This window comes from Notechis scutatus, chromosome 3 (assembly GCF_049901735.1).
Source record: "Notechis scutatus isolate UNSWTSFEM ecotype Mainland chromosome 3, rNotScu1.2, whole genome shotgun sequence".
NCBI lineage: Eukaryota > Metazoa > Chordata > Lepidosauria > Squamata > Elapidae > Notechis > Notechis scutatus.
In genome coordinates, this window is record NC_142011.1 from 87,658,049 (window position 1) to 87,681,120 (window position 23,072).

The window sequence follows — 23,072 nt, forward strand, 5'->3', positions numbered from 1 at the left end:
TCCAAGCCGGGAATAAAATATAATGGAGGCTGATTGGAAAGAAAGTTTAATGATGAACAGAACCATGCACAAAGACAGTGTGCAGTTCTGGGTCAGCTGAACAATTAGCTAAATGAGCGCCAGGATTTTTATACAGGTTCTGAAATGCTGCTGTGGGGGAGGGTTTGTGCAATGAAAGGACTTTGTGTTTTGAAAGGAGTTGGGCAATTCCTATTGTGGCTAGTGGCTTTTGTCCTGTGCTAGATCTTGGGTGAAGGGCTGCTGTACTAATCCTACCATTCTGCTTTTGTTAGCTGTCAAACTCTGCTGCAAGGAGTTTTGAAATATCCTGTCTTGAATGGATTTCTGCCTGTAGTATTTGTTTTCCTTATGAATAGAGCCATCTAGATAGTTGGCTTCCTCTTTCAATAAGCTCTTTATCTCTTTAAACGCTGGCATCTGCTGTGGGCTAAGAAAGACTGGGGGGCTGCTTTCTGACTCTAAAAACATGTTTCCCCATTTCTCTTTTAGGGAAACATAACATTCTGCCTTTTTAAATATTTCCCAAAATATTTCATTCTTCTGAGGAGGGGCTTCTCACACTGGTTTGGTAATGAAATGACTGTAAGAAAACAAGCAAGCTCGGAGATCACCAAGGACCCCTCATGTCAACCCAGAGCTACAACTATTATCCTTTATTAGTAAAAATATGTCTGTCGGCAAGCTAAAAATATTTATACAATAGTACTTTAAAAGTGCATATTGTACATCACACAAAAATGGACCCTTACAATAAACAATCTCAAGCTACTTATATTAACTGCTATATTTATACACAGTTTACAATAAATGAATGAATGATGGGAAATGTATGGTTGCCTCTGCAACAACAATCCAATATTTCTTTTACCAAGTCACAACTGGTTCACATTCCTTTCTACACCAGTAAAATGAAGCAGGAGAAAAACTCAACTATGCAGCCATAGTTAAAAGTTTAGCACTATTAGATTATGTCAGAACAATAGGAGAACTGGGACTTTTGTCTTCAGTAATGGGTATACAATCAACCCTGCCTAAGGTCAACCTTGTGGTGAAATGGGAACCTAACGAGAAGTAACTTTTACAGCTTTTGGTTCTGGCTTATTGGCTGTCCTTGGTATGTCTCACTACAGGCTGACCACCTCAATAGATGCTGTTGTTTCCATCTGTGTGATATTTGCCATGTCTTTCATCCCAGCAAGCTTTGTCTTATATCTGATCCAAGAACAAGTGTCAAAAGCCAAGCATCTCCAGTTCGTCAGTGGTGTGAGCCTTTTTGTTTACTGGTTCACCAACTTCCTTTGGGACATAGTGAGTTATTTTGTTTCCCTTTATATACTTTTTCAACCAGATGCCAGTCACCAGAATGGACAATAATTATGCTGTTGGCAGTTATGGCTTAAGTAGCTTTCCACAAGTTTTTCTTCCTACCATCTTTTTTTTTTTTTTTTTTAGAATATAACATTGTTTTCAAAAAATCAAGTAAGACAGAACAAGCTAATCTCTGTTTATTTATCTTACAAAAAGCTATCTTCCTGAATAGTTCTTCAATGTAATATATACTGTATTTTTCTTTGCCTCTGTGCCAGGTGAATTATATAATGAGTGCTGGCTTAGTGGTGGCAATATTCATGAGTTTCAAAAAGAAAGCATACACATCACCAACCAATCTTCCTGTGCTTATAATATTGCTATTGTTATATGGGTAAGTTATCTAGATGTCTCATTAAATATGTGAAATGAAACAAATATTAGTACATGTTTCAATAAACCGTTTTTTTCACCATATTACATCAATTCTGCAAAACTCTACAGTTTGCCTGCTTATTTCCTAGAATAATTCAGTTTTGTTAATTACTTATAAAAACTTTAGAAATAGTTCCTACTTAACCTTCTGCAATGGGGACCGGTAACTTAGTGCCTGTGCCGGACTTACATCAATTCTGCTACAGTTGTTAAGTGAATCTCTGTGGATTATTAAGTACATCACATGACTATCATACTATTATATTATTGTAATGGTCGCTGAACAAGGCAGTTGGTAATAATTGTGTAATGCATCATCTTCTTACCTATCTGGGTTTACTCTATAATGCTTCATGTTTGCTATGCTTTGGGAGAGAGTTGAATTCACAGAACACAACTCTCTCCCCATTCCTTTTTAATCACCTTGTGACTAACCATTGGGTGAGCATGGGGTTAGGTATGCAGATGATACCCAGGTATACATTTCCATCCTGGGTGCAAGAAGTTATGCTCTCAAGGTTTTCTCTCATTGATTGGAAGCTGTAGAGATCTGGATGGGGAAGAACGGGCTTACATTCACCTGTTAACGAGATTGAATGAATGGGGACCACACTGGGGTCTTTCATTACTTCTAGTTTGGGTTGCCACTTCCCCATACAAAATTGGTATCCAGTGTGGGGATCCTCTAGACCAGGGGTCTTAAAAACTTGACAGGTTTAAAACTTGTGGACTTCAACTCCCAGAATTCCTCCTCCAGTCATATTACCTCAGAAATTCTGGGAGTTGAAATCCACAAGTCTTAACCTTGCCAAATATGAAGACCCTTGCTCTAGACCAAGGCTGTCAAACTCCTGGCCTGCAGCCTGGATGTGTCACCCACAAGCCACACCCACATCCATTTTAGCGAAGGGGAAAAAAGTCCCAATACGTCATGTGACAATGCCGTGATGATGTGAGTTTGACACCCCGGCTCTAGATTCTTAGCTCCTGCTCAAAACCATTTTGTGCATCAGTTGTGACCATTTCTAGATCAGGAGGTCTTGCTTACAGTTATTCATGCCTTGGCCATCTCAAGGCCAAATTATGCAATGAATTCTGCATGCCCTATAGCACTTAGATTTACATACTGCCCCATAATGCTTTACAACATTCTCTGGGCGGTCATGCCTAATACAAAATTCCAGTTTATTTAGAAGCTACACTGCATATTGTGATACAGGTAGCTATGGGAACATTTTGCTATACCATATGACATTACTACTTAGCAAGCTATACTAATTCTTAGTTTCTATAGGTAGTTCAGGGTATTATTTGTCATCTATAAAACCCTTCATGGCACAGTGCTGGGTCATTTGCTGTTTGTCTCCAATTATTTGTGCCCATGTTACACAATCTGCCAGGGCTGGCATGCTCTGGGTACCTTCTATTAAACATTGTCATCTGATGGGATCCAAAAAATGGGCATTCTCTGCCACTGTAACCTGTAGAATAACATGATAACCAGATAATCCTAATTTTACCTGTTTTTGATAAGGCCTTGAAGACTAACACTCTTCCCTCCAGCATTGGCTTATTAAGTTAGGTGAGCTGGCTTCAAATAATTAATGTGGCCAGTTGTTTATAAGGTCTGTTAGTTATGGATATATGAGCTGGCTCTGGTGTGACATGTTTTAATTGCTCTGTTGTATTGTTGATGTTTTTAGCTGATTGCTAACTAGCTGCCCAAAATCACATGACAAATGAGCAACCACATAAATCGAATAAATTTATAAATAAAGGAATAAATAATCCCTTTTGTAAAATTTCTGATCTTTTGAGTGGTTTCAAATGTTCCTTGTCAGCTGGCCTGAATAATAAAGGGACACAGGAAGGATGAATCTTTATGCAAATAAATAATAAAATGGCTTTTTTTGTTTATCAAAAGACAGTCTGTAACAACATGGCCATATTTCATTCACCATTGAACCACTTTATTGTTTATTATGCCACCCTTATGGTGGGGTGGGTGGGGGCTATGACTGTATATTTTGATTAATTGAATTATACCATTTCTGTTTCCATTGTTCTGTACATAGATGGGCCATAATTCCTATGATGTACCCTGCATCCCGCTATTTTAGCATCCCCAGCACTGCCTATGTTGTCTTGTCTTGCGTTAATCTCTTCATTGGTATTAATACTAGTGCCATCACATTTATTCTGGACCTCTTTGAAAATAATGCGGTGAGTGACTTTCCTTAGGCTCGATTTGAATGAGTACCATACATTAGCTATGCTCCATTATGTCAGGACATGGTTCAATATACGCTTCATAAGTTTTAAGAGATAATGAGAGTTTAAAAGGAGCAGCTGCTGCAATGGGAAGTATCAGAAAACATTTGATATTCACAAACCTTTGCACAGTGTCTAAATGTTCCAGCATAAGATAATCAGATATTCTGGAAAATTATTTAGAGATGTTGCAAAATGAGGAAATCTCTTTTCTAGGTTCCATCATGTTCCTTTTCTCTGGAAAAAAAAAACCTTGTGTTATCCAGATTTCCTGATTTCCTATTGTCACATCTTCACATTAAAAGGTGTTATTAATCAGGATGTAAGTAGGAGAAGGAGTGGCAGAACCCGAGGATAGGGTCAAAAGAGGAATCAGCCCAGTGTCACTATGTAGCCACAAATGGACTAATTCCAATCCCTCTTGAATTCAGGTGAACCTTATCTAGAGCCAAAATAGTGGTAACTGTTAGTTGATTAGATTCCTGTGCATAGGCATGAATTGTAATAAATCAGTTTAATTGTAACCTCACGTGTGGTCCTGATCTTTCACACCTGACATCTGGTGTCTCAATCATTTTTTTTTTAAGTTAGAGAGGAATCTTGTGAATCTGAGCAAGACTAGCATCTGTGTTTCTTTTCCAGCCTCTCCTAGAATTCAACAAAACATTAAAAAAAATATTTTTGATCTTTCCTCATTTCTGCTTGGGTCGTGGACTCCTTGACTTAGCCATAAACCAAGCTGTGATTGATGTGTATACACGTTTTGGTAAGTATCAAACGATGGGAGATAGTTCTAGGATGCTCTATATTGAAGTCAGTTATGAACTGCTGCTAGGCTGCACTTTTGCACTTTATCTTGCACTTTATCTTGCATCTTTTGCACTTTATCCATGCTTTGATCGAGGAGGAAAAGCATTTTCACTCAGCCCTCAGTCCTGCCTGTATAGCTGTCTACTATGAACCCTGTTGCTGCCTCTATCTGAGAGAGAATCCCATCATCCTGTTAGACTTAGAATAACTTTATTGTCACTTTGAATATACACTAATTGGCATACATTAAAATGAAATTTTGTTGCATTCAGCTCTCAAAGGGTCTCTACCTGTAATAAACACGACAAAATAAATAAATACAAAATTATGCCTATATCTAAATATATGACATGGAGAAACAACACAGTCTAGTTCGGTTGTATATTTGTACATGGTGAGAGAAACAAATCTTGCGAGTTTACCAGATGGATGGCGTAGGCAGTGTGGGATTCAGCCAGTTCGCACCAGTTCGGGAGAACTGGTTGTTAATTTTCTGAGCAGTTTAGTGAACTGGTTGTTGGAAGAAAACATTAGGGCATAGAACCAGTTGTTAAATTATTTGAATCCCACCATTGGGCATAGGGAACAAAGCTATTACAGAATCTGGTAGTCCTGCTATAGATACTTCAAAACCTCCTCCCAGAGGGGATCAACAGAAACAGACTGTGAAGTGGCTGTGTGGGGTCTCTAACAATGCTTTGAACTCTAAGCCCATAGCACTTATAAGCAGTATCCTGAATGACAGGAAGTGAGCTTTCTATAATCTTCTCGGCTGTCCTTACCACTCTCTGCATGGACTCTTTCTCTGAGGCACTGTTGATTATTCCCCGACTGTGTTTGTTTTTTTCTTGTAGAAACAACAAAAGTGGGAAGTCTCCACAACCAGCCATTCTACAGGATGAGTGATCAAATTTCCCCTTGGAGAAAATAGTGCCAAAGGGAGGGAGTTAGAGAAGAAATGTTGAGAGATGAAGCTGACCTTAGCAATATTTCCCCTCAATGCGAAATGACTTGGTCAGCAACTCTGAATGAAATATTGTAATACCGTGCTTGGATGTTTCCTGAATTATTTAGAGAGAAGACACATCATGCGAGATCTGTCGTGTTGCTAACCTGGCAAATTTGCACAACTTCTTTCATAAGTGCAATCGTGACAACATATACAAGAGCCCTTTTACACTAAACATCAAACATTCTTGACATTTGATACCTTCAAATAGAAAGAGATGGTAGAATATCAGAGACTTGCTTAAGTATACAGTTTTATACTTCTTCCCTACAGGAAGCTGTCAGCTGAGGGCAGGGCAATTAAATATTTTTCTTTCACTAGCTTAAGGATGCATTAACATCCTTATCAACTTAATCCCTATCTTGATTAAGAAATAAAATATTCAAGGCTAGCTACAGAAAGACCCTTGTCTTGGGGGACTTTTTTTCCCATATTAATTTTCTTTCCTGCATGAGTTGGCACAAAATTATGCTGGTGTGCTCTGCTTTCATTGCTGAGCGTGATTTTGCCTCAGTAATGAGGCCACTGACTGGCACTGTCTTCATAGATTCACACAGGATAACTTAAAAGAAAGTGGTCAATTTCTCTAGTGTCCCTTGCCAGAAGAGAAAACCAACCACCAATTATTCTCCATAGAACAGGGGTGGGCAAACTACGGCCCGTGGGCCACATCCGGCCCATTGGTCTTTTTAATCCGGCCTGCTGAAGATTGGTACAGAATTAAGGTTTGATGTGAATGATTGAATGATTGCATTCATTTGATTTTGACTTGTAATGACAGGCATTTCGACACCAGGTGGTGGCCCGTCTGTCAAATTTTAAAAGTCAATGAGGCCCCCGAGCCAAAAAGTTTGCCCACCCCTGCCCTAGAAGAAGAGGTGAATCTTTATTTTTATTTATTAAACTGATATGCTGCCTATCTCATTGTTTCCGTGATTCTGGGCAACTCACAATACGATAGAAAGGTGAAAAATAATAATAATAATAATAATGCAAAATGATTAAAGTGAATAGGATTACATAAGAAACTAAGAGAACAAGTGACATAAGGATGGGGATCTTCTCCCTATTACCCACCCCAAACATAGAAGCCCAAGTGAATGGGCAAAGGCAGGTTTTAAGGCTATTCTGGAATTGGGGAAGGGGCAGATCTCAGCTCCAGAGGACAATATTACAGAGGGTGGGGGTCACATCAGAAAAAAGACTCTTCTTCTGGAGCCAAAATTGTTTGGCAGACAGGATACAACGTCGGGCTCTTCTGCTAGAGCGAGTGAAATGGGCAAATCCCATTGGGGTGAGACAACTCCTCAGAGTTTTAACAGATGGATAGACCTAAAATCTGGTTCTCAGATTACTCAAGAACAAGCACCCCCTTTACCTGGCCGTATCCAGCCTCAGAGATAAGTGCCTGCAGAAGATGTTGCACAGTTTGGTTGTCTACACATCTCCTTTCCCAATCTTCTGCCCTGCTTTTGTCCTGGCGGCCTATTCTGGACCCTGGGATGCACATCAAAAAATATAGCCAGACAGATAAAGAGGAAAATCAGAAGAAAATGGTTCTTTAAAATCTAACCAGAATAGATCCATCCTCCTGCTTTGGCATCCCTTGTTTCAAAAGAACACACACACACATGCAAATACCAATTTGATATTTTCATATCCAAAGCAAACAAAAATATTTTATCTGATACATTTTGGTGGCACAGAGAAGTATATAAATTTAAAGCAGCAGTCTGTGGCAGACTAACTCAGTTCCTGATCTCCAACTGCATGAATTGGATCTCAACAGTTAATGACAGGTGGAGGAAATTCTCTGTTTCTGAAAAAGTATATTTTATCATTGGGTCATTCAAACTCATTTCTGTTGGTTTCATTCTAAAGGAGAAGAACGTGTCTCGAATCCATTGCGCTGGGATTTTGCTGGAAAACACATGCTAGCCCTGGCAGTGCAGGGTGTGGTCTATTTCATTCTGAATCTTCTTTTACAACACAGTTTCTTGTCTACAAGATGGTACGTAGAAAAACTCCTGGCTTCAGAGGTCTTATACTGAAATTTGTTTTAAAGAATTAGGGAACATTGTTGGGGTGGAAGGTGCCTGGGCTTACATTGGCCTTGAAAATGGGATCTATATAGGCCGCTTTTCAAGTACAAGCTGAATTACCATTCACTTATTTTGAGTTTTTTAGGTTTCTCCAAAATAATCTGGGGCCTATTATGGAAGAAGATGAGGATGTTGCAGAAGAAAGGAAGCGAATAATGAAAGGAGGTAGCCAAAACTATATTTTGAAATTGCAGGAATTGGCTAAGGTAATTTTTCGGGAGTTATTCTAAAATATTTGTGTCCTTTAACTTTGCCTTGGGGGAAAAAAAGCCAATTAAGAAAAACTTACTTGTTTGAGGCACTTCAGGGGTGACCAGGATATTTTGCTGCTAGACATCAAGAAGTAACAATTTTTTCTCCCCCATCTCTTTTCTCCTGAGTATGATGTGGAAGAGCTGACCTATTAGTTTTATTTTTTTCTTGATATGTAGATTTGTCACTTATTACCAGTACAGGATTGGTATGTATTTCTAAAATACAGTTAGCTCCTCGATGCAGTTAGGGATTACAGGTACTCCTCAATTTATGACCATAATGGAGTCTGTCATTATGGTCATAAGTTATGACAATTGTAAAGCAGGTCATCATGTGCTTTACAACTTTTTGCTGCAATCATTAAACATATGTTTATTAAGTGACTCCACAGTTGTTAAGTCCTAACTACTGATATTTTTTTTATTATAATCCCTTATTACTTCACTGCTGAGGAACCAACATCTAAGCCTCATTATTCGTGATCTGTAAACACTGTCTAATTCCATTCAGTTATCTTCTTCCGATAAAGGGGATTCCTCAGCACTACCATTTCCAGCCCCCAATCTCTCTCTCTCAAAAAAAGATCTAAAACCAACTTGTGACCATCTTCTCTTCTGCTGATCTCAAAACTCTGGGAACAAGCAGTGCATTACATTAGTTAATGAATTGAAAGAACACAAATTATTCTACTCCATATAAAAGAGGAAGAAAATAAGCTGCTTGCACAGGCACACGTCCATCCACATCTGATTTCATTTTGCCTGCATCTGTCTAGTTGTCTATTTAAAAAAAAAATCAAGTCTAGGAAATTATTTATAGGGGACCTGCACATCTGACAGGTACTTCTGTCTTGAAAAGCCTATTAAATAATAGTGTATTAGTGAAGATGAGGTGAGACAGGACTTCTTATCAATACAAGAATGAAATTACCTCTAGCTCCAGGTGCAGAAGAAAAAAGAAAATATAAAAGAAAACACTGTGGTTGCTCCAATTTTGGGGGGAGGGGAGTCAGCTTTCAAACAAAGCCAGCATTAGAGCCAGCATCTCACACAGCCAGGAGGGGCCAGTGCCTCGGTGTTATGAAGGCCGGGAAGGATTAAAACAAGATCAAACTCAATCCTTGCAAAATAGAGCTGTTTATCGATAAACAGCTCTAATTGTAACTTGGACTATGGATAAGATTGAAGCTTCTCAGGAAACAAGTCTGCAATTTGGGGAGTCTTCAGCAATCTGCCTTGTTTTATTTTTTTATTTGATTTGATTTGTCAATTGCTTACAAGATAATACATATAAGTATAAACATAGTTATGAATACATGGATACATATAAGAAAAATAAAAGAAACAATAGGACAGGGACGGTTGGCGTATGTTTGCAGGTATCCCAAGAAATTTTTTTAAAAAATGGTCCAAGATAAGTGTGTAAAGAAAGATAACAGTCTATATTTAGATACACACTGTGCTGTATTAGCATACTCCAAACCCTCACAACTGATTGGTCCAGATGGACAGCGACCTGATTGGTCGAAGCCCCGGCCGTGATTGGAGCGCTAAGAACCTACCGCGATTGGCTGTGCCGATCGCGGGAGATTCAAAGCGCTGCCATTGGCCACCGAGCCGCGAGCCAGCCCTATATGAAGGGCTGCCGTGGCTTGTATTCTTCAGACTATTCTTGCACTAAATAAAGAGCTGAACTCACTAGAATGGTCTCGCGTCTCATTCGAACCGATCCACCTCAGATCTAACACACACACATATATATTTCTTCATTCAATTGTGTCTGATTATATATCATTGCATATATTATATGAAAATCACTATTCTGGAAGCCATATCTGTAATACTTTTTTACGTGAGCTATATATAAAATAACGCATGTTTATAGTTTTTTTGTTTTTTTGTTTATCTTGTTATTGCCTGTAGTCCTCGACTTGCAACCACAATGGATCGTGCCCGTTAAGGTCAAAAGTTGTGCAGTTGTAAAGGTATTCGCCCATGTGACTGATCTGATTTTACAATCTCTTTTTGGGGGGGCATTTGTTCAGTGAAGATCATGGTCGTAAAACAAACCAATTGTTCACCATGGGCTGGTTTTGCTGAAAACTTTAAAAGCAGACGCCAGTTTTTGGCAAAAACAAAAAGTCATAAAATGCTGTCACGTGACTGCAGGGCACTGCAAACCGCTGTAAATGTGACTAGAGAGGGGCAGCTGCCAGAACTTGGGTACTGGGTCATAAATACATCTACGGAGATCCATCATAACTGGCCATGAGTCAAAGGACTACCTGTAATAGTAAATATTTGATTTGGTGAATTGTTTGCATGTTATTCTCTGTTGTGTTGTGCTGGTTTTCTCCAGTCGGTACAATCCAGATGCTTTGGCATACAGTTACTATTATCTTTCAATTAGCCATGATCGTGACAACATGACTGGGCAAAAGAACAATAGTCCACAGTATCTGGCGATTGCCTAGTTGGAGGAAGCTGCATTTTCCTCTTTAAATGACACATGTCCTTCAACTGTCTTCACATGAGGGTTTCTGTTGAAAACATTCTTATTCCAGATATATGCAGGAAGACGTATACCAGCAGTAGACAGACTCTGTCTTGGTGTTCGTCCAGGAGAGGTGGGTTATGTCTCAGTTATGCAATGCATTTTGTATTATTTCTTTTCCTGTAAAGTTCTAGAGATAACCAGCATGTCTTAAATTATAATTTAGTGCTTTGGTCTCTTGGGTGTGAATGGTGCCGGTAAGACAACCACGTTCAAAATGCTGACTGGGGATATTAAAGTAACATCAGGAGATGCTGTTGTCGTTGGTCATAGGTAAGTCCTGACAAATGTCAGAACAGTTGAGCTCAAAGATCCACAGATGTTTCTTTATATCTACTAAGTGGTAATTGCCATCACATTGCCCTTAACAATAGGTCCTTATTTCCTGTTAGGGATATGGAGAAAATACTTATTCCTCTGTATAATGGCCTCAGGTTTTATTTTATTTATTTATTTTTATTTCATTTTTTTTATTTGTCAATTGCTTACAAGATAATAGGTATAAGTAAAAACATAGTTATGAATACATGGATACATATAAGAAAAATAAAAATATATAAAAGAAACAATAGGACAGGGATGGTAGGCCCGTTGGTGCGCTTATGCACACCCCCTACAGACCTCTTAGGAAAGGGGTGAGGTCAATAGTAGACAGTCTAAGGTTAAAGTTTTGGGGGTTTGGGGAAAAAACCACAGAGTCAGGTAGAGTATTCCAGACATTGACCACTCTGTTGCTGAAGGCGTATTTCCTGCAATCAAGTTTGGTGCGATTAACCTTGAGTTTGTATCTATTGTTTGCTCTTGTGTTGTTATGGTTGAAGCTGAAGTATTAATTGACTGGTAGGACATTGCAATGTATGATTTTATAAACTATACTTAGATTAGACCGAAGGTGGCGTAGTTCTAGGTTTTCTAGGTCTAGAATTTTGAGTCTGGTAGCATAAGGTATTCTGCAACAAGTAGAGGAGTGGAGAACTCTTCTTGTGAAATATTTCTGGACTTTCTCAACTGTGTTAATATCAAATACATAATGTGGGTTCCAGACTGATGAGCTGTATTCGAGTATTGGTCTAACAAATGTTTTGTATGCTCTAGTTATTAGTGTAATATTACCAGAGAAAAAGCTACGTAAGATTAGGTTAACAACTCTTAACGCCTTTTTGGCTATGTAGTTACAGTGGGATCTAGCGCTTAGGTCATTTGAGATGAATACGCCAAGATCATTTACAGAGCTTGGATCATCAACAAGGTCTTGACTATTCAGCCTGTATTTTATTTTCTGATTTTTTTTTGCCAATATGTAGGACAGAGCATTTATTTGTTGAGATTTGAAGTTGCCATTTGTTTGACCATTCTGATACATAGTTGAGGTCTTTTTGAAGGGTAGCAGTATTGTCTGTGGTGTTGAATAGCTTTACATCATCAATGAAGAGAACGCAGTTGCTCTTAATATGATCAGAAGAGGTCATTTATGTAGAGTATGAAAAGAGTTGGTCCTATAACACTGCCTTGGGGGACACCATTGTTGACAGGTACAGAATTTGATTGGATGCTCCCAATTTTGACCATTTGTTGTCTGTTTGACAGGAATGCTTCTATCCAGTTATGCAGGTGTCCAGAGATAATGTAAGATTTTAGTTTTAGGAGTAGTTTGTCGTGTACCACTGAATCAAAGGCTTTATAGAAGTCTATGTAGATTGTGTCTATTGCTTTGCTCTGATCGAGTTGTGCAGTCCATATGTTTTTGCAGTGTAAGAGTTGCAGATTGCATAATAGTTTTTTCCTAAAACTAAATTGTTTATTAGAGAGTAGGTTGTTTGTTTCTAAGTGGAGGATGATGGATTGGTTAATAATTGATTCCATGACTTTACAGGTGACACAGCATAAAGAGATTGGTCTGTAATTTTCAACTAGGCTGGGGTCTCCCTTTTTGAAGATGGGGATGACCGTGGCTTGTGACCATAGTTTTGGCAAGGAGCTGGTCCGAAAGATTTTTCAAAGATTATGTTTAGAGGTTCGGCTATGGCAGTGGGTAGCTTTTTTAAGAAGTAGGCACATATTCCATCCGGTCCAATAGATAGAGATGGTTTTAGATTGCGTAGTGCTTTTTCAACATTGTCTTCTGTAAAATCGATATGTATTAGATCATTGTAGTTGTCTGTGGTTCGACTAGGAAATACTGGGCATGATCCATTGCTGTTTACAAATACTGAGCCAAAGAATGTGTTAAAGAGGTTGGCTTTAATAGTGTCGCCGTTGCAGTCTTTACCAGTAGGTCCTTTCAGGGGTGGGATGGACCTTAAGTCTATTAGTTTGTTGTTTACAAAATTGTAGAAAGCGCGAGTGGAATTGGTGTGTTGAAGGTTTTCTTCATGTTTAATGTGATAATTGGTGCATTCAGTTTTTATCTGGTGGCATAAATTTTTGTATCGGCTTTTCAAGTTGGCAACGTGACCAGATTTGTTTTTCCGCCAAAATGATTTCTTTTTGGATTGAAACTTCCTTATTGTTTTGGGTAATGTGTTTTTTCTGGTTTTGGGAGTTGTTAATGGTACATATAGTTTGATGACTCTTTTGACTTCAAGTAAAAATATGTTGCAATGGTCTTCTACAGTATTGCATCCAGAGAATAGAAATTGCCAATCAAGGGATGAGAGATCGTTGTTTATAAGATCATAGTTGCCTTTTTTGAAGTTATAATTGGGGATTCTGTCATTGTGATGATTTTTGTGCAGACGTATGTTGAGGCAAAAGTCAATCATGTTGTGGTCACTGTTGGAAAATGGTTCTTTAATTTGTATTCCGTAAATTGAATTCAAACTATTGCAGAAGATGAGATCGAGGCAGTTGTTAAGTCTAGCGTTGTTGGTTACTAGTTGTTCTAGTCCCAGATTTGTTACTGCATTGTAGAAGGTTGCATGTGTGGGTTCAGTTGTACATTCGTAAGGTTCCAGTTAATATGAGGTAGATTGAAGTCACCAAGAAAGATAAAAGCGTGTGGGAAGGATGCTGCCCATGTTAGTAGTGTATTTAACTTGTTTGCATGTTTGATGTCATAATCAGGGACTCTGTAACATAATAAGAACCAAAATGTGATATTTAAGGACAGTTCACAGACGATGGTCTCAGGAATAGCAAGCTCCTGGGTAACTTGAATGTTTTTTAGATGTAGGGATTTTTTATAGAAGATAGCAACACCACCTCCTCTATGGATTTCAGGATCTGATCAGTAAACATGATAGTCTCTTACTGTGGTAATGGAGTCAAGGAGAGATGCGTTGAGCCATGTTTCACAGACAAATATAATGTTGAATTTAGCCGTATTTAGTAAGAGGAGAAATTCAGGTATTTTATTTACAAGGCTTCTTGCATTGAGTAGCTTGCATTTAAGGCCAGTTGTGGTTGGAATAGAAGTAGTTAGGAGCGTGCATGCCTAGTTTTGAGTGATGTTGGATTGGATGGGGTCGGGTTGGATGCGGAGTTGTGGGTTGTGTGACTTTCTTTTGATGCAATCAGCTCTGTAGTCAATGTATAGGTCCTTTTCTCCATTGTCTAGATGGTTTTTGAGTTCATTGCAGAGTTCACGGGAGCGGATTCTTTGCAGTATGGATAAGTCTGGTCTTGAGCGAAGTTTTTTGTGGTTGGGACTGGTTTTTGCAATGGCATTTATTGTATGAATGAATATGCATTTGCTGGACTCATTTTTGCATACAACTCTACAAAATCTTGGGGCCACAAAGCCGTCATTGTATTTGTACCCATGGCCATCTCTGGTTATTTCAATGATATCTTCAGGAGAGATGTTTGTTGTATTTGAGTTGCTTATGATATCACGAACTTTGGTGATGTCATCTGATTCGTTGGTGTCTTCGAGACCAAATAAGATGGCATTTGGATGTTTCTGTTCACATTCCATGGTGTCTCTGATGAGTAAGGAGATATTATTTGTGGAATTATTTGAAGGGATAGTAATTGTTTGTGACTGTGGTTTGGTGGTTATTTTTGGTTGTAGTTGTGATTGTAGTTGAGGTAGTGGTTGTGGTTGTTGTGGGATTTGATTTTGAGCTGATAGGTAGTCGTTTATCAGTGTTGTATTTTTTTTCCAAGAGAAATTAGGCTTGCTTGTATAGTCGTTTCAAAATGTGTTGCTAAGCGTTCTTCTGTTGAGCGAATGAGTGATTCTATGCTTTCAACTCTGTCAGGTAGGGCACTCAGTTTGTTTAGCTTAGGAGAACATGATGGACATAGATAAAATAATGTGTCTGAATTTTTAACCATATCATCTAGGCTTTTGTTTGCGTTTAAGCAGGCAGGGTGGGCTAGATTATCGCATAGGTGGCATTTGATGTAAATTTCACTTTCATTGATGGTTTCAAGACATTTGAAACACGTGCAGGAGTCTGGGAGGTCATTGGTAGAGATATTTTTCTTTTGTTTTGGTTTGGAGTTTTTGGCTGGCATGGTCAATGGCAATCGTACAGTAATCAATTAATTCAATTCAATTAATTCAATTAATTCAAGACCTGAGCGCTGTGCAACAGAGTGAGCTCCTGTTATTTGCCCAGCTCCTGCCCACCTAGCAGTTCGAAAGCATGCAAATGTGAGTAGATAAACAGGTACCATTTTGGTGGGAAAAGTAACAGCGTTCCATGCACACACACCCCATGTATGGTCTGTACATAATCCTGAAGTTGTCTGTTCTGCCTACAGAGATATGAGCCTACACTATCGTGAGTATTTGAAACATTATAGTGGATAGGAATATCATTTTAAAATTTAGTGTGTACTCAACTTTGTATTGTTTGCAAAGGATATAATTCTGTGCAGCTAGAAGAACAAAGTGCTGTATCTGCATTATTTCCAGAAGGTGTATCTTTAGTTGTCTTATTTCATCATATAAGTGAATAATATTTTAATCTGTGTTTTTATTTTAATGTAAGGCCATTTTGAATAATCAGGCAAGCTTTAATGAACAGGCATTTAACTTGATTTATTTTAATCGATTTCTTAATGTGTTACTTTAAACTTTTAATTACAAGATATTATTTTATAAAATTGTTATACTTTAGCTGGATATTTTTTCTCTCTAAAGTTACTCTGCTGATTAAATCTGGCTCTGTAAAGATTTTTTCTTTTTTTTCTTTTATCACTTTCACTTTGCTAGCATATTGACCCAAATCTGGGATGTTCACCAAAACATGGGCTATTGCCCACAATTCGATGCTATTGATGAACTACTGACAGGAAGAGAACATTTGTTTCTCTATGCCCGTCTGCGCGGTGTTCCAGAAGCTGAAGTTGAGAGGGTAGGGATAATTATTCTTTGTTTTCAGTGCATGTTTGGGCTACATCTAAAGATATATATTCAGAAAGATGGCTCTTGCTAGAACAATGGCTCGTATTGATTCATATTAAACTTTTTTTAAAAATGCACTAACCTATATAAATTGCACTGTCTTTTTGGCTCTGCACACTGCACTGCTATTGTTTCTATTTCTAAGTAGCAGTCTTGCACATGGTGAAATCAAACTACAAAACAGGTTCTTCAGTCCACAGAGTATATTTTCAAATGTGCACACATGAAACTTAAAGTAATGGAGTTGTTCTTTCCTAAGCTTGCAGTAGGGCTAGCTCAAGGTATAGCACTGTGTATTCACAGTAACTGTTACACATGTGTTGGTGTTGCATCAGGTTGGGGTGAGTACAGTAAATGCTATGGCAATACCTTTCAGTTAGAGTAAAAGATTCATACATGTGTATGTATACTGCAAATAAAAAAATATGAATCTGGCAGTGTGAAGTGCATGGGCTGAAGTCTTTCAGCACTCATTGCAAGATGGTAAAATCCTTCTCATTAAACCATCATGTGGTTTGTCTGGTTTTAGCTAAGCATGATGATGAAACTCCCCACTGTTTATGGCTTGGTGGGAGGATCAACAATTTCTTCAGATAGTGGGCAGCATTACATGGTATCATGGGTGTCCAGAATAAAGACATAAATTGTTTCAAAGCCCATTAGATTTTGGCAATCTCGTCCCTAAAATCATGTGTGAGATGCATATCTATATAAATATCATTTGGAAGTGCTCCAATGTTAGTTCTATTGTTCAGCTCCAGCTTCATTCTCTTCTCTTCTATGACTTTCTTCTGTCCCTCTTACTCCTTTTCCTGTGGAATATTACCATAACATGATACTAATTCAACATGTATATAAGGCATACCAGAGATTGCTAATGCTAAAGGACATGAGCTTCCCTTTGAAGCATCCTTTATGACTACTTTCTGTAATCTGATGTCCTCCAGATTATGATTGTAGCTTTGGTACCAGATTGGGGTAGGCCGTTTTGTGAGAGTCCCAAATATAAATCCGTATAATGGACTGAATTAAAACCTCAACATTTTACATAGATGTCAAGATCTTGATTTCTTTTTCCACAGGTGGCAGAGTGGGGAATTCAGAAACTTGATCTGTCGCAAGATGCGGATCAGTTGGCAGGAACATACAGCGGTGGCACCAAGCGGAAACTTTCCACTGCTATTGCACTGATAGGTTGCCCTCCCTTAGTCCTGCTAGTAAGTAGCTTTGTGACAAGGTAACTATTAATTGCCAAAAGAGCTCTGGAAAACTGAGGAAGAAATCCACTTCAATAGCCTTTGGGACCGAAAGCTTTATCCCACCAGTGTGTCGGGTGCAAAGAATCAGGACCATACATGAAGTTTTAGGTGGAATCATTTATTGCTTATGCTTATGTACATACCATCAGCACTATATTGGCACTAGATAAGGGTCAACATAATTCAAGAGTGGTTAGACCTAAATCGCTTGTAGGAACGTATCAACTCTAGGCTGATTCCACTCTTGACTTCACCCTTAGGCTTTGCCTGTCCCACCCCTACACCAGGGGTGTCTAACTTGCGGCCCATGTACTGGATGCGTCACACACTGGCCATGCCCACTCCTGGTTTAGCGAAGGGGGAAAAAGTCACGATACATCACGTGATGTGACGCCGCGAGTTTGACACCCCTACCCTATGCCATAGTTACTTTTGGTGTGGATTAGCTCTTTGCAGAATCTGCTCATAGATTTTTCTTTCTTTTTTGGCTGCCTTTCCTTTTCTACTCAATGAAGGCCGATAAGCTATGTCAAGCCATTTTGCACAATTCTGATAGATGAGGTACACCTTTTTTCTGAAGGATGAGACACATACGTCCAGACCTTGAAAAAGTTACCTTTTAGCACACCCAAGAGTAAGAATGTTAAACACCCAAAGGAGGAAATTGTGTTGGATATGTTCATTGCCTTGAACTATTTGTAAAAATAATAAAGGTGGGATACAAATAAATAACTGGAACTCTAAAAATATTACTTCTTTGACAAGGGAGGAGAGTGCTTCACCATCTGATCTTGAGAAAACTTACTAGTTTTCCATATTCCTGTTCTCACAGGATGAACCAACTACAGGAATGGACCCTAAGTCCAGACGCTTCTTATGGAACTCCATTTTCAGCGTGATCAGAGATGGAAGAGCTGTGGTTCTTACTTCTCACAGGTAATGTAAGCCCTGCTCCCATCAAGGTAAATTGAATTGTATATCCTGGTTAGCACTCATCGCTCATTCAGATGGATTCAGCTCATTCAGATTTTCGCTTCACTTTCTTAAGGCGGTGAGGGTCCTCGGCTCCTTGATTCTGCCTTTCCTTCAAGCAATTACTGCCTCCTGGCATTTTATCCTCACAGCAAGCCTGCTGAGATAGATTAAGCTGGGAGATAACGGCTGGTTCAAGTCATTGAATTAGCTTGATAAAGGAGTGGGGAATTGTCTGGGTCCATCCCAGTGTGCATTGCAACTATACTCTACTGTCTCCTTATTTTACTTTTTCAACAATTACAATTTTGTGTCCTGAAAATGATGTTTAATTATTCCACCTGCACTATCAATCTTTTAGGTTTTGCTAAAATAGCTTCAGAAAGGTACATAAATGATACAATGACAGCAATTTATTTAAGTTTGTTTAAGTTTGGAATGTACCTGCTCTCCACTTCATTTTTAATCCATTGTAGGAGGCAGCAGAGAAAAGATTGTCTTCATATCACTTGAGAGTATCAGAAAATTGGTCTAGTAGCAGCCTCCAAAGCTTTGGATGGCTGGAGAATACTGGAGAATACAGATGTTTTGGTTTTAGCAAATGCTTTGACTGTCCTATAGAAGTCTTGCAGATTACTTGCACCTGCTTTTTATTTGCCATGGTTTTTTTTAAAAAACAGCTTTGCAGAACAAAAAAGCAAGAAAGAATGGTGATGGTTAAACATGAGAATGCTCCAAATAAAAGACAACAGCACATATATTCTATGAGATAGTGTGAATGTACAGCAAAAGCTTGTTGACAAGCTCTGTAAATGCTAAAATGTAAATAAAATAAAAGGTAAAGATTGATGACTGCCAGCATTACCAATTCTTTATTATTATTTTGAAAATAGAATAGGTAGAAAAAAACAAGAACAATGAGAAATCGCACTTGGAATACTGCATCCAGTTCTGGTTGCCATGATTTAAAAAAGATGTTGAGACTCTAAAAAGAATGCAGAGAAGAGCAAGAAAGATGATTAGGGGACTGGAGACTAAAACATATAAAGAATGGTTGCTGGAATTGGGTAGGTCTAGTTCAATGAAAAGAAGGACTAGATGTGAAATGATAGTAGCAATCCAATATTTGAGAGGCTGCTCACAGAGAAGGAGTCAGGCTATTCTCCAAAGCACCAGAGGGCAGGACAAGAAGCAATGAATGGAAATTAATCAAGGAGAGAAGCAACCTAGAATTAAGGAGATATTCCCTGACAGTTAGAACAATTGATCAGTGGAACAACTGGCCTCCAGAAGTTGTGAAGGCTCCAACACTGGAAGTTTTTAAGAAGAGATTAGACAACCATTTATCTGAAATAGTATAGGCCAGGGTTTTCTGCCCGAGCAAGGTCCCTTCCAACTCTGTTATTCTGTTAAAACTAAGAAATATCCCTTGCAATGAAATTCCAAGATAATGTCAGTCTAATGTAGTCCAACTCATCTCACCAAGTTTCTTCTTTTATGGCAAAGCTTAGCTCTGTGAGCACAGTAAAGATAGTGCCAGCTGTTCCTGAGTTTGCAACTAATTTTATCAGTTAGCCTGGAATGTTTGAGGTGGGAATGCAGCTGATTAGGAAAGGATTATTTAGTCTCCCCACTTCCTGTCTTTTAAAGTTTTTTCCCCCCCCCATGACGGTAAAGACAGGATAAGACCACACCAGGCCACCATAAGAGATCTATTTGTTGAAATCAGATTCCTGTTTTGTATGTTAAATGTAAAGTGCAATGTGTTTCTTATTTTATAAGCATGGAAGAATGTGAGGCGCTCTGTACTCGCATAGCTATCATGGCTAAAGGCACCTTCAAATGTCTGGGCACCATCCAGGATCTCAAATACAAGTAAGTTGAAGATTTACGGTATCTCGTGTTCATGATTAAGGATTTGTGAAAGTATGTAATTTAATAATTGTGTGCTCCCTTTATGAAGTTTCTCATAAAATAAATGTGAATATTACTGCACAAACATATAAATTAATGAACCATGGCTATCTTATAGATACGGAGATGGATACATTGTTACCATGAAAATCAAGGCGCCTAAACTTGGATTGCTTCCAGATCTCAACCAAGTCGAACAATTCATGTGCCAGAACTTTCCAAGAGGGATACAGAGAGAAAAACACTATAACATGCTGCAGTACCAAATATGTACCTATTCACTGGCCAAGATATTTAGGTTAATTCTCTCCAACAAAGAGAGCCTAAATATTGAAGAATACTCTATCTCACAAACTACTCTAGATCAGGTAAATTAAAATATTCTGAAAATAGAAATCTTCCACTAAGTTAACGTAAACAGTCCAACTACAGAAACTATTTCAGTACCGTATATTAGAAACTGGGGTAATTCAGTTTCCCACTTTGGGGCAGAAGTTCATTGATTTGAAAGGGCAGTTGAGTCCCATCCAGCGGGACTACTGTTTGTAGATATTTCAGCAGCACTTATCTTTTAAACATTTCTTTGTAGTTGCAAAGGAATTTCACAATAATCATGGTTTGGTTTTAGATTTTTCTGTCTCTGTAGAAGAGTGATCCATTTGCTGCTTATACACCCTTTGTATGGATTTAATGCAGATTTATAAAGGCAAGGAATGTTGCGGGTCCCGTCCCCTAAGGAGGTACATCTGGTGGGACCCAGAAGAAGGGCCTTCTCTGTGATGGCTCCCTCCTTCTGGAACTTCATCCGTCCGGAAATAGACTGGCCCTGACTATGTGGTTTTGCCAGCAAGCCTGAAGAACCCAGGGTGGGATGGAGCCCATTAAATGGCTGATATGAGTGTGTGTTATAGTTGAGGGGAAAATAGGGGGGTTATTATTTATTTATTATTCCTTCTGCATTGTGTTTTTATTTTCTGTAAGCCTCCCAGAGTACTCATGAGTGAGAAGGCTGCTATATAAATTTTCCTAATTAAATGAATATAAAATATTTTGTTTGCAGAAAAAAAGTTTTGTTAAGTATGTCAACTTTCAAAATCACCCTAACTTAGCATACTACTACTTCTATCAGATCAGCTTGTGTGAACGAAAATCATTGGGGGAAGATGATTTTTTTTTTTCCACCCAAATCTTACTCGCTTTCTGGACAGCTTCTGGATTGATCTCTTTCCCAAAGTGTCTGTAGAGGAGCAGATGACATGAAATCACAACACAAACCCCATGACTAATGTAGTTGTGTCAGATATCAGGATGGAAATACAGAAGGCTAGGGTTTGTGTTGTGGCATTATCACACGTTTTGTCATTTTTTTAAATAATCCCAATATCTACTAGAAGTTGGCTTCCTAGGGTAATTCTTGCTGTACATTTCTCTGCTTTTCTCCTGCAGGTTTTTGTGAATTTCGCTAAACAGCAGATGGAGCATGAGGAGATTCCTCTACACCCTCGTGCAGCTGGAGCTAATAGAGACATGAAAGTGACTCCTGCTGTCTGTCGGCACCTAAGCAAATAAAAGCTGTGTGGCAGCTACGCCAACATTTCCAGTTGCTGAGGGCCAGCCCTTGACACCAATCTTCCAAACCTTAAAGAAAATGGAATAACATTGCAAATTCTTAGTAAGAGTCAGAATGGGGGGCAGTGAGTTCGAATCTGACAGAGATATTGCTTAGGGGTGAAAATAGCCCACACTGCCTGCTATGTAATGGCCAAATGTTAGGGACGAATGGGAAAGTTCTAATTTTTCAGTATCTTGGCTTGTGGTATTCTGACCATTTTTATTCAGGGCAAACATTATGCAAGACCCACTTTGAACAGTTCAAATCTTTAAAACAGCAGCTGCTGAGCTGTGGTGGCATAGTGGTTAGAATGCAGTAGTGCTGCAGGCTACTTCTGCTGACTGCCGGCTGCCTGCAGCTTGGCATTTTTAGTCTTACCAGGCTGAAGGTTGACTCAGCCTTCTGTCCTTCCAAGGTCAGTAAAATGAGGACCCAGATTGTTGGGGGCAAGAGGCTGATTGTGTAAACCGCTTAGAGAGGGCTGTAAAGTACTGTGAAGCACTATATAAGTCAAAGTGGTGGCATATATTTCAAGGCAACAGTTACACCTCAAGAGTGGGCAGCTACAACAATTTAAAAACAAAAATACAAAAAGAACAAATCCACAACCTTGAAGGGGCTCTTATATAAAAGAAGGCCTTTGCTATCCTTCAGAAGATCTTCAGAAAAAAGGACATCAACTACCGGCAACATTGCAGCTCAAGGTTTCTTGACCTAAGTTAGGCTAACAAGACATCCATAAACTCACATCTGTTTAACGAGTTTTATAGAACATTTTAACATTTAGTCGAAAAATAATTACAGGTAGTCCTCAAGGACAAAAAGGGCCATAAGTAGTTTGGGGGGAGCGTCCATTGCAACTTTGAAAGGTCAATAAGTGACCAATCATAAGTCAAGGACTACTTATAACTGATTTCCAAACAACCTTCCCAGAAGTACTGAGTGCTGCACAAAGACTTTAGAGTTTCTATGTACGAAGGTGGAGTATTTTTTACATTTTTACATATCATGGATATGTTTGAGCATATTGTTTTTCTGGATAATAAAATACCAAAATTTGGCCACTCACTGCAGTGGGTATTCTAGTCACACAGTAATTTCAACCAAGTTTAAAAGTTTCAGTTTATTACATATTATCTCTATACAAATAGCTGAAAAATGTACATTATTTTTAGATAAATACATCTGAAACATC

At 38.6% G+C, this 23,072-nt stretch overlaps 1 protein-coding gene across 8 annotated transcripts in view; it reads left to right on the top strand.

Annotated features, from left to right (window-relative positions):
• The window catches only part of ABCA4 (ATP binding cassette subfamily A member 4), a 117,113-nt gene extending 94,041 nt beyond the window's left edge, over positions 1-23,072 (top strand). For 5 of the 8 annotated variants that reach the window (XM_087960656.1, XM_087960655.1, XM_087960658.1 and 2 more), the window contains 14 exons: positions 1,152-1,329; positions 1,608-1,723; positions 3,840-3,987; positions 4,678-4,801; positions 7,736-7,865; positions 8,042-8,162; positions 10,775-10,837; positions 10,931-11,037; positions 15,929-16,070; positions 17,203-17,337; positions 18,212-18,315; positions 20,134-20,226; positions 20,384-20,633; positions 21,712-23,072. In XM_087960656.1, coding sequence (XP_087816782.1) covers positions 1,152-1,329; positions 1,608-1,723; positions 3,840-3,987; positions 4,678-4,801; positions 7,736-7,865; positions 8,042-8,162; positions 10,775-10,837; positions 10,931-11,037; positions 15,929-16,070; positions 17,203-17,337; positions 18,212-18,315; positions 20,134-20,226; positions 20,384-20,633; positions 21,712-21,834 — 1,834 coding nt within the window. In that variant the 3' untranslated portion in view covers positions 21,835-23,072. Of the gene's footprint in view, positions 1-1,151; positions 1,330-1,607; positions 1,724-3,839; positions 3,988-4,677; positions 4,802-6,401; positions 6,496-7,735; positions 7,866-8,041; positions 8,163-10,774; positions 10,838-10,930; positions 11,038-15,928; positions 16,071-17,202; positions 17,338-18,211; positions 18,316-20,133; positions 20,227-20,383; positions 20,634-21,711 lie in introns of those variants that run through there. The other 3 variants (XM_087960659.1, XM_087960660.1, XM_087960663.1) reach the window with 3 other exon arrangements.